This window comes from Ornithorhynchus anatinus, chromosome 10 (assembly GCF_004115215.2).
Source record: "Ornithorhynchus anatinus isolate Pmale09 chromosome 10, mOrnAna1.pri.v4, whole genome shotgun sequence".
NCBI classification, from domain to species: domain Eukaryota; kingdom Metazoa; phylum Chordata; class Mammalia; order Monotremata; family Ornithorhynchidae; genus Ornithorhynchus; species Ornithorhynchus anatinus.
In genome coordinates, this window is record NC_041737.1 from 34,672,327 (window position 1) to 34,684,720 (window position 12,394).

The following is a 12,394-nucleotide window of genomic DNA, read 5'->3' on the forward strand; positions in this document are numbered from 1 at the left end:
CATGTCCTTAAACTATTTCCTCTGCCAACCTTGCTTTTTGATTTCCCAATTTTATCTCTCTGCCCAGAAGCTGTTTGGGTATCTTGTGGTCGTTCATTCTCCTTATTTTTCCCACCCAGCATAGCTGTATTGCATTTGACATAGTTTTGTTGCTAGGAGACTGACTATGCTCCAAAATTTGTATCTAATTAACTTATATCTAATCTAATTAATTTGTACCCCAGTGCTTAGAACAGTAACACTATATTAGAAATCGCTAATATAGCAACATGGTACAGTAAGACACAATACAATAGTGTTACTGTATTGTGTCTTACTGTACCATGTTGCTATATTAGCGATTTCGCTTGTTATTGTTTATTGTCGTCAGTGCTGCCACCCACCTCTCTGGCCTCACCAGCCGCCTGACTTTGAGTTTGATCAGGTCGCCCCTTAATCGAGCCTACCCCCGACCCTGGTCATCGCCCGCTTATTAACACTACTGTATTGTATCATTCTGTATCATCGTGCTATATTACCGATTTTGTTTGTTACTGTTTATTGTTGTCAGTGCTGCCACCCACCTCTCTGGCCTCACCATGTCCCTCCTCCCCCCCTCCTCCCTCCCGCCCCTTCCTATCCTCCCCTTCCCCTCTCTCGCTCAGCTCTTTCCCGCTCTCTCCTCTGCCTCCTCCCCCCCTCCCCTCCCCTGCCCTAGAACCCCACTTTACCAGCGCTACCCCTCTTCCCCCTCCCCCTACTCTTCCCCCCACCAAACCCCCTCCTCCCCCCCTCTCCTTCCCCCCTCCCCTCCCCCGCCCTAGAACCCCACTTTACCAGCGCTACCCCTCTTCCCCCTCCCCCTACTCTTCCCCCCACCAAACCCCCTCCTCACCCCCTCCCCCCTTCTCTCTCCCCACCCACGCCCCATCCCAGTCCTCCTGTCCCACCGCTACCCCTCATCCCCCCCTCCCCGTCCAGGGCCCCGCCACCTCCTTCCCATCCAAACCCTCCCCTCCCCCCGCCCTTCCCCCCCCCTTGCACCCACAGCTACTTTCAAGTGTGGCCTCTGGAACCCCCGCTCTATTACAGGTAAGTTACCTTTCGTCCATGACCTTTTCCTCTCCCGCTCTCTCCTCCTCCTCGCCCTTTCAGAAACGTGGCTCACTCCCAAAGACACGGTCTCTGCCGCTGCTCTCTCCAGCGGAGGCCCCTCCTTCTCCCACTCCCTCAGACTCACCGGTAAGGGAGGAGGCGTCGGCTTCCTCCTCTCACCCTGTTGCCGCTTCCGCACTATCCCTCCTCCCCCCTCCCTCTCCTTCCCCTCCTTCGAAGCCCATATCATTCGCCTCTACCACCCCCTCCAGATACTTGTCGCTGTCATCTACTGCCCTCCCGGTCCCACCTCCGACTTCTTCAACCACCTTGACGCCTTTCTCACCTTCCTTCTCTCTGCCCACTCTGATCCTTGGAGACTTCAACATCCATATGGATGTACCAGATGACTCCTCTGCCACCCGCCTGCTATCCCTCCTTGACTCTGCCGACTTCCTCCTCCACCATACCGCGCCCACTCACCGACTCGGTCACACCCTCGATCTCGTCATCTCCTACCGCTGCACTATCTCCTCCCTCACCAACTCTGAAATCCCTCTCTCTGACCATAACCTTCTCACCTACCTCATCTCTCACACTCCCTCCCCCTGCAAATCTTCGCTACTGCCCACAGAGACCTCCGCTCTCTTGATGCCATCCGTCTTTCCAAAAGCATCTCTCCTCACCTTGCCACCCTATCCTCACTTCCCACTCTCGATGATCAGGTCTCCGCTCTCAACTCCACCCTCTCTACTCATCTCGACTCTCTCGCCCCCCTTTCCCTCCGCCGCTCTCGCTCCACTAACCCACAGCCCCGGATCACCTCCTCCGTCCGTCTCCTACGCTCCTATGCTCGAGCTGCTGAGCGCTGCTGGCGAAAGTCCAAGCACCAAGCCGACCTCACACACTTCAAATTTATCCTTTCCTGCCTTAACTCTGCCCTCTCCTCCGCCAGGCAAAACTTCTTCTCCTCCCTCATCGGCACTCATGCCCGTCACCCCCGCCAATTGTTCCGGACCTTTAACTCTGTCCTTAGGCCCCCTGTTCCTCCCCCTCCCCCATCTCTCACCCCCAATGATCTGGCCACCTATTTCCTCACAAAAATCAACACAATCAGGTCTGAGCTCCCCAAAGTCACCCCTCCGCCTCTCCCCTCCCTGCCACTAACCCTCTCCCCTACTTTCCCATCCTTCCCTGCAGTATCCTCAGAGGAGATCTCCTCCCTCCTCGCAAGTGCCACCCCCTCCACCTGCTCCTCGGACCGCATTCCCTCTCACCTTATTAAAACCATCGCCCCTGCCCTCCTCCCTTCCTTAACTTCTATTTTTAAGCACTCAGTCTCCAATGGCTCCTTCCCCTCTTCCTTCAAACATGCCCACGTCTGCCCCATCCTAAAAAAAACCCGCTCTTGACCCCACTTCCCCCTCCAGTTATCGCCCTATCTCCCTACTACCCTTCCTTTCCAAAATCCTAGAACAAGTCATCTACAGTCGCTGCTTAGAATTCCTTAACTCCCATTCTCTCCTGGACCCCCTCCAATCTGGCTTCCGTCCCCTCCACTCTACCGATACTGCTCTCTCTAAGGTCACCCATGACCTCCTTCTTGCCAAATCCAATGGCTCCTACTCCATTCTAATCCTCCTTGACCTCTCTGCTGCCTTTGACACTGTCGACCATCCCCTCCTCCTCCATACCTTATCTCACCTTGGCTTCACGGACTCCGTCCTCTCCTGGTTCTCCTCTTACCTCTCTGGCCAGTCATTCTCGGTCTCCTTCGCTGGCGCCTCCTCTCCATCCCATCCTTTAACTGTTGGAGTTTCTCAAGGGTCACTTCTTTGCCCTCTTCTGTTCTCCATTTACACTCACTCCCTTGGGGAACTCATTCGTTCTCACAGCTTTGACTACCATCTCTACACAGATGACACGCAGATCTACATCTCCGCCCCGTCCTCTCCCCCCCCTTCAGGCTCGCATCTCCTCCTGCCTCCAGGATGTCTCCACCTGGATGTCGGCCCACCACCTAAAACTCAACATGAGCAAGACTGAGCTCTTCATCTTCCCTCCCAAGCCCGGTCCTCTCCCAGACTTCCCTATCACTGTGGATGGCACGAACATCCTTCCCGTCTCTCAGGCCCGCAATCTCGGTGTCATCCTTGACTCGTCTCTCTCGTTCACCGCACACATCCTATCCGTTACCAAGACCTGCCGGTTTCACCTTTACAATATCGCCAAGATCCGCCCTTTCCTCTCCACCCAAACGGCTACCTTACTGCTACGGGCTCTCATTATATCCCGGCTAGACTACTGTGTCAGCCTTCTCTCTGATCTCCCTTCCTCCTCTCTCTCCCTGCTCCAGTCTATTCTTCACTCCGCTGCCCGGCTCATCTTCCTGTAGAAACAATCTGGGCATGTCACTCCCCTTCTTAAACACCTCCAGTGGTTGCCTATCAACCTCCGCTCCAAACAAAAACTCCTCACTCTAGGCTTCAAGGCTCTCCATCACCTTGCCCCTTCCTACCTCTCCTCCCTTCTCTCTTTCTACCGCCCACCTCGCATGCTCCACTCCTCTGCCGCCCACCTCCTCACCGTCCCTCGGTCTCGCCTATCCCGCCGTCGACCCCTGGGCCACGTCCTCCCACGGTCCTGGAACGCCCTCCCTCCTCACCTCCGCCAAACTGATTCTCTTCCCCTCTTCAAAACCCTACTTTTCATTCATTCATTCAATAGTATTTATTGAGCGCTTACTATGTGCAGAGCACTGTACTAAGCGCTTGGAATGAACAAGTCGGCAACAGATAGAGACAGTCCCTGCCGTTTGACGGGCTTAGAGGCCTTCCCAGACTGAGCTCCTCTTCCCCCTCTACTCCCTCTACCACCCCCCCCTTTTCCTCTCCACAGCTTAACCCTCTTTTCCCCCCATTTCCCTCTGCTCCTCCCCCTCTCCCTTCCCATCCCCTCAACACTGTACTCGTCTGCTCAACTGTATACATTTTCATTATCCTATTTATTTTGTTAATGAAATGTACATCGCCTTGATTCTATTTAGTTGCCATTGTTTTTACAAGATGTTCTTCCCCTTGACTCTATTTATTGCCATTGTTCTTGTCTGTCTGTCTCCCCCGATTAGACTGTAAGCCTGTCAAACGACAGGGACTGTCTCTATCTGTTGCCGACTTGTTCATTCCAAGCGTTTAGTACAGTGCTCTGCACATATTAAGCGCTCAATAAATACTATTGAATGAATGAATGAATACTTGACACATAGTAAGTGCTTAACAAATACCATTTAAAAAAAACACAACAAAAACGTCATTATTTGTGATCTTGTCTTGCCATTTGATCTGGGCCTGAAAGTAAAGCTGGCAGGGAATTCTCTGAGAAGTTCAAATGTGGTGCTTGTGTGTGGCTTAGGTCTCACAGCAGTAGTTTCGTCTATAAATGATGGTCTTTGAAGAATACTTAGCATGCCATGATATGAAAACATTGTTGCCGTGCAGGGTTAGTGCCAAATCCAGTAAGAACTGAGATTCTCAAGCTTAAGTAAAACCAATTATTTGGTACAATCACTGAGCCTTCCCTGAATAACTGTCACACAACTGCCAGCCTGCCATCACCAGCAGAGACCCACCCAGATTAGCACTGTGTTCCATCTTTTATGTTTGGTCTCACCTGTCCCTTGGATGCTGCAGCGTCCAGAGCACCTCCCATTTCCTGCCCCAAAGCACTACATCTACTCCTCTCTCCTCGCGAGGTTTTGTATGTTTGATAAATAGTTGTATGATGTGTTGGGTGATGTTTCCATCATATTATTCAATATTAAAAATGTCACTTGGGTCCCTCTGTGTTCACTTATGATTAACTTGCCTCTGGTATTTCCCTTTATATTGTCTCCCATCTTATTGGCTTGTAGTCCTGTTTATCAGGGAACTGGACCATAGGAGAGCACTTGCAATTGACTTGCCTTGGGTGGTTCCCTTTAGCTTGGCTCCCCTCTTATTGGTCTGAAGCCCAATTTATCAGGGAGACCCATACCACAGACCCCTTGGTGGCCAAGGGAAATCTACCAACCAGGAAAATGCAAAAAACAGTTGTTTTGCAGTAGTTCATCCTCTGCCTCCTCCATACATGGTGGATGAGTGTGTATGTGTGTTTCTGAGTCTGTGTGTTGTCGGGAAAGGGGTAACGAGTGGAAGGCAATCTGCTACAAGTCAAAACTCCCCTGTACTGGGCAGCAGCAGCTTGGGAGAGAGTCGAGGGTGAAGACTCGAGTTTACTGCATGGAAGGAGGCATTGGTAAAAACTTCCATGCAGTAAAACTTCAGAGAAGCAGCATGGCTCAGTGGAAAGAGTCCGGGTTTGGGAGTCAGAGTTCATGGGTTCAAATCCCGGCTCTGTCACTTGTCAACTGTGTGACTGTGGGCAAGTCACTTAACTTCTCTGTGCCTCAGTTCCCTCATCTGTAAAATGGGAATTAACTGTGAGCCTCACGTGGGACAACCTGATTACCCTGTATCTACCCCAGTGCTTAGAACAGTGCTCTGCACCTAGTAAGCGCTTAACAAATACCAACATTATTATTATTATTATTACCAAGAGAACTCTAGGGATACACTACTGGAATGATTGCAGATGGAGGTGGGGCGTTCTGGGAGAGATGTATCCATGACATCGCTATGGGATGTAGACCACTCAACAGCATAAGACAAGACAAGGAGCAAGTTGCTGAAACCCTGTCTTGGGGCCTTTAGGGAAATTTTGAACTCCTGACTTGGCACTTTCCAATCACAGCAGGGGTTGACATGATAATACCCATGTTGGGGTATTAGAACTAAAACTGCCCATTTCAGGGTCTTTCTCTCTTGAATCTGAGGAGCCACTAATGGCTTCAATTCTTCTCTGCCCTCTGAGAAGCAACGTGGCCTAAAGGAAAGAGTACAGGCCTGGGAGACAGAGGACCTGGGTTCTAATCCCAGCTCTGCCATTTGTCTCCTCTATGACTTTGGTCAAATCACTTAACTTCTCTATGCCTCAGTTCCCTCATCTGCAAACGGGGGGGGGGGGCATTCAAAAGAGAAGCAGCATGGCGCAGAGGATAGGGCACAGGCCTTGGAGTGGGAAGGTCATGGGTTCTTATCTTGGCTCTGCCACTTGACTCTTATGTGACCTTGGGCTAGTCCCTTTACTTCTCTGTGCCTCAGTTGCCTCCTCTGTAACATGGGGATTGGAACTGTGAACACCACATGGGACAGGGACTTTGTCTAACCCAGTTTGCTTGTATCACCCCAGTGCTTAGTACAGTGCCTGGCATATAGTAAGTGCTCAATAAAAAACATAATTATTATTATTACCTTTTCTTCCTCCTTCTTATACTGTGAGCCCCTTGTGGAACCTGATTTACCTTAGCGCTTTGCACAGTGCTTGGCACATAGTAAGTACTTAACGAATGCCACTATTGCTATTATTTAGTGTTCTCCCTTGCCAAAAATTTCAGCAATGTCCTGTTTGATTTTTCCATCTTAGAGTCCCAAAGGTTCAAATTTTCTGGGGAATTCATTCTCAGAAACCTTCATATTTTAGCTAGATGGATTTGCAGCCCACCCAGCCTTTGATCTGCCCTAAATTACCATTGAGAAAAGGCCTGGTTTAAATCAGCTGTGAACTGATTTCTAGCTCTGCTAAAATCTTTCATTGTTAACTCTTTGGGGAGGGGACCACTGCCTGGGGGCAGTCCTAATGGTCCACTGGCTTGGGACCTAATAGAATTACAGCTTCATTGTCCACCCCTTGATCTAATGAGGACTCAACTTCTCTCTAAAATTGAGGTTTCTTCCCAAACTTCCCACTTGACACCCTGTAATTACCAAAGCTAGCCACCCCATTGCGAAGGCAGTTTCTTTGCACCCATTTCATGTTTTTAAACAGAATTTCCAGAGATTTATTAAAATTCTCCAGAACCATATTTTTCATCATCTCAATCAGTGAATGGTATTTATTGAGTGCTTACTATGTGCAGAGCACTGTACTAAGTGCTTGGGAGAGTACAATACAACAAACCAGCAGACACATTCCCTGGACACCGAGTGATTATGTTCCATCGAGGTTATTTCATTTGAAGATCAAAATCAGAAACTTTGCTGCATAGCTATAAATGAGTATCAAAATCAGCCATCTCACCTTTAAGGGAAATATGCTCCAAACTCTGAACCAAATCCCAAACTCAACAAACAAGACAAAATCAAAGTTGTAATGTAATCAGTACCACATATTGGAAAAGATCACAACAGAAACTACTAAAGCTGAGATTTACAAGGTGTTATTGGAAACCACAGAGTTTTGAGATTTCCAGGGCTAAGTGGATGATCTGGCTTCCAGAAACCAGACACGGAGTGTTTTGGCCATGCAGTTGTCTGCCTGAGAACTTACCTTTGGAGGGGAAAAAAATAAACAACAAACTAGGAAGTAAAACTCCATCCAATATAAGCCACATATTAAAATAATGACCAATGTACTTTTCCCAGTTTCCTTTTTACCCCAGATATCACTCTGGTAGAGAGATGAATTTAGGGCATTAAGATCAGTTCTGGTTGAATCTCATAGAAGCAGGCAGTAAACCTCTCATTCTGCCACTTGTTTGTTGTGTGACCTTGAGCAAGTCACTTAACTTTGCTATGCCTCAGTTACCTCATCTGTAAAATGGTGATTAAGACTGTAAGCCCTGTGTATGACATGGACTTTGTCCAACCTCATTAGCTTGCATCTTACCCAGCTCTTAGTACAGTGCTTGGCACATAGTAAGGGGCTAACAGCAACCACACAACAGCTGACTTCCCTTTTTCTCTGCCCCCTCCTGAAATGCTCCAAACAATTCTGGCTGGGGAGTGGAATCTTACCTATTCTTGGTGTAGTTTTCTGTTCTTGAGAGATGGGTTTGCTGGACAGGGAAATCACGAATGCTCTCTTCCACTCTGCAGAAAAGTGTTTGCTTTTTTTGAAATGGTTAAATGTGCTGGTCAGGTCACCCAACAGAGTGGAATGGAGTCACTGGAAATTAGGAGCTCGACCTCAGGTAAGTCCAGAAAGGCAACAAGTAGTCACCCTTCAAGGCTGAAATACTCCACTAGAGGATGCTTTCCATGGAGTCAAGGGGCTCCAATCTCTCTGTCAACTTCAGGTCCTGAGGGACCAAGACCACTCCCCCAGTTCTTGTTCAGTCAACAAGGTGAAGAGACTTATTCTGACCGGTGCCATTTGTATATTTGCATCTTTTGAATAATCAGGAAACACAATATCACCTAATACAAGATGAACACATGGAATCTGTTCCCCATAGGAGGTTGTAATCAGAAACATCAACAGACCCCATAGGGGTTGGACTAGAAACATGGACCAGGAGTCCATGCTTGGTCACCAGAAGAAAATCAAGAATGTAGAGGAGTATTTTGAGTGTTGAATGGTTGATCCCTAACCACAAGGATAAACATCTAGGAGGGCCAACATTGCATAGTTCCTCAAAATGTACAGATGCCTCTATTGGAAACAGATTCCATAGATGGATGGACTGTGAAGCTGATCCGAGCCGGTTTGGATGATGGTCTTATGTTTACATGTTTAACCCTCTTGTGTCTGATGCTTTGCATGGCTTATCTGCTTCTTTCTCTTGGCCTCCCTTAGGTTGCTACTTTCACTACATAAGTGGTGACTGTTTCCCGAAGAACAAAGAGTGGTGGGAATTAAAGAGGAGGAGTTGAGGCTGAACTCCAAGATGATCTGTAGGAAATTTCAGAGTCCATTAGTCTATGTCCAGAATAAATATTTTAAAGACACAAGTTCATTAATCATTTTTAAAAATTATTACTAAAGTAAATGCAGTTGGGACAATAGTAGAAAATTACAGTATTTTCAATGAAAAGCAAGATAACACTGTACTTCACAATCTGAGATTGCTGTGTACTCTAATATCAAAACCTGTGGTCAATTAAGATAACTGATGGCAAATGAGCCAACTTAGGAAGAGTAAAGAATGAAGAAGGGAAGCTTGCCTGGACAGGTCAGAGATAAAATTTACAGTTTGAGCCTCCAAGACCAAACCATTTTCAAAACTGCTTAAGCCTCTGTTGATAAAGATGAATTTGCCTGTTCCTGATAAGAGGTGTAAGGCTTTGCACCTATCATACTGCCCAGAAACTGCAGGCTAATCGGATCATCCACTCAGAGGTGAACGATGGCTTTATCCAGCACATATCACCTGGATTTCTCTTTAAGCAAACGGAAGATTTAGCGAATTCTGACTTTCCTCTTAAAATCCTTATGGACTTTGGTAGGAGGTGTTGGGTTTCAGGATATGCAAGGTTGCTATCACTCAGATAATTCAGTCCAGATGTCTTTCAGACTAACTTTATTCAGATTTCCCCCTCAGAGGCAAAGATAATGGCTCAAAACTCATTCAAGAAAGTGACTTATGAAGTCACTAGAGATGGAGATGTAGTTATTGAGTTTATTCCTTGCATTTATAGTCTTGAGCCACTGGAGAAGCCAAACTGATAAGGTTGGTGTTTCTAAATTTAGCTTATAAGGCATTAGCATTGAGATGGCCTGGGAAGCAAATCCATGATCACTGTAAGTGACTTTTTAGCCGAGATGGAAATTCCATCCTATTAAATATTTAGAACTCTCCAAATATTCTTATATTGCAAATCCCAAATGGAAGCTTGAAAGAGCCCCAAATAAAGTTCAGCTTGATTTGTGTATAGCAGTCTTATCTAGGTCTGATCCCACACTTCAGGTATAAAGAACATTCACTGCACATTCAAAATGCAAATAGCTTTCAGAGGGCTTAGAACACCACACCACCTTTATCAAGGCAGGACACTCTTTTGATGTTACTTTTTTTTCGGCTGAATGTTTCCCATTGGGATCTGCCCCAGTGTTGAAAGAACTGAGAGAAAAATGCACTCATACTACCTGTGCCATCTCAGCCACAGAGCCTCTTTGGATAGAACCTGTGAAATAGATCATGTCTGCTTTAACATTGGTTGCTATATCATCACCCTTTGCATTTGTGGAGATGGGGCTTCTTTTGAGATTACTTCCCCTGAACCATCCTTCTGAATTTGACCTTTGAAAAGACCCAGGGCACAAATAATTCATTTGGAGAACTCCTCTGGAGAAGTATTTGCAAGAAATTATGGAGTTGGGCTGGAAGTCTAGGGAGAGAGAAGCAGAGGCTTCTCTCTGTAGGGAATAGCTGCCTGGTGAAGGAAAGATTGTCCCCTCCATTAAGAAACAGTCACCACACTCAGCCTTTCTTTTTACTGGGTGCCATGCAGCACCTTTCCCCACAGGCCAGAGACGGAACTAACCCCTTTCTTCCAGTGACCACAGGCACGGGATTATCGCAGCTTCTGGTCGTATATTGTTCTGGTCACATCCTAACCCAAGAGGCTGGTCTCCACCCACAGAAGTCCTACTGCAAAAAGGGACATTTGAGGATACAAAAAGTAGCTAGTTTCCTTTTTTTAAAGTTTGAGATACTTTTTTGCTCATGTTAGTTTTAATCAGTGTTGAATAACTGAGAATCCAGTCACTTGCACTCCAGAAAGTCGTCTTAGGAAATATCTCTGCTCTCTTATTGGCAGACAGTAGAAGAAGAGAATCTTTGAGGGAGGCTATAGGATTCTTAGAGCTCTGGAGATGAAAATTGTGCTTAACTGACTGACTGAGGAACAGAGAGCCCAGCTTGAAGGCTGAGCTGGTATAGCTTCCCCATGTGGATAAGTTAGTGTGAAGCCTGTTTGTCCTCATCCCTGGCCCTTGGTGGATACGTCAGTTTAAAATTTCAGTTTGACTCACCAAAGAGAAAGCATGGGATCCAGTGTTTCAGTGGTGAGTAGCATCTGAAAAGATTAATGTATTCTGTTCCCCGACTAAGTGTGGTGACTTCACATAACTAAAAGATGCTGTTCTCCATTTGCAACCTATGCAAATTCCAATTCTGTATCATTTAAATGGCAAAGATGTGACTTTAGCTGTTTAATAAATGGGAGAGTGCTTTATAATATCTATTTTGGGTAGTGCGTGATGGCAGGAGATACTGTAGAGAGTATACGCATGATTGATAGGTTACCCTGAATTGATAGGTTACCATGAGTGTACGCACAACTGATAGGTTACCAGGACATGGATAGATCATGAACCCTAGCCTCAGCCCAGGCTGACCACAATAGTACCAGTAGTATTCATTAAGCACTTAATATGCGGAGAGCACTGTACTGTACTCTGGGAGAAAATACACAAGTAGCCATCCTTGTGGGTGGGGCAGGGTTGGGATCTTGTTTCATCAGGCTAGCCTCTCTCCAGCCCTCTCTAGGGTGGACAGAGTAGCCCAAAAAGGGAATTGCTGATCGGCAGAGCCATGTCCATGTCTCGTTAACCAGGTTTGAGAGACTTCATGCTTTTCAGGGTAGGATTTAATAATTATTCATTAAATCATATTTATTAAGCACTTACTGTGTGCAGAGCACTGTACTAAGCACTTGGGAAAGTACAATGCGACAATAAACAGTGACATTCCCTGCCACAGTGAGCTCACACCTCAGCCCAGTCCTGATTTTAAGGTGATAACCACCTAGTTACATTGCTGTGAGTGGGGAAAGGACAGTGGCAGATAAGGATTGTGTCAAGGCCCAGATTCAACACTCCCAGGGGCTCAGAATATTGGAGTTGCCTGAATGTTCCACTCTGAAGAGTAGCAACCTGATTTCTAGTGTTATAGAGCATTAGGCTGCTTTTTGCTGTTGTTGCAGTTTTTGAAACCAGGAATAATTTTTAGAAGAATTTTAATGATTTCAGACCTTTAAAAAAATTTAAATGGTGTGGGGCTTGAGAGAATGACAGAGATTATTCTCACCCTCCCAAGCCCTCTGGAAATGAATACGGTGGTATTCCCCTGTCAGAGTGGAGAACATGAGTTAAAGATAAACTGCTAAAGTCAGGCTCCGATTACCTCGATCCCTTGGTTTGCCACCTCTTTCTCCCTCAGCAATGAAAGAATGTTCAGTCAATTCTGGATCCAATTGGATGTGCCCCAATGCTTTTCCCTGGCGTCTTGCTGCAGGAGGCTCGTTTCTGGTTTCTCAATGCCGTCGGTCTTGCTGGGATTGAAATCAGGGTTTAGAGTCCTGAGATCAGTCTCTCTTCTCATTTCTGGAATCTGTCAGCCCAGCTTCTCCCAAAGAGAAGATAACTCATCTCTGACTAAACAATCACAAAACAGCTCTACATGCTGGTCTTTAAATTAAAACCAGAGAAAAGTATCGTGAAA

The 12,394-nt window shown here is 46.7% G+C and overlaps 1 protein-coding gene across 3 annotated transcripts in view; it reads left to right on the forward strand.

The window, feature by feature from the left end:
* The window catches only part of IMMP2L (inner mitochondrial membrane peptidase subunit 2), a 912,519-nt gene that overhangs the window by 741,608 nt on the left and 158,517 nt on the right, over positions 1-12,394 (forward strand). Inside the window, exon 7 of one of the 3 annotated variants that reach the window (XM_039913237.1) lies at positions 8,746-8,897. The exons of the other annotated variants lie outside the window; for them this stretch is intronic. Within the exon in view, the coding sequence (XP_039769171.1) occupies positions 8,746-8,766 (21 nt within the window). The 3' untranslated portion in view covers positions 8,767-8,897. Of the gene's footprint in view, positions 1-8,745; positions 8,898-12,394 lie in introns of those variants that run through there. 3 annotated transcript variants of the gene reach the window in all.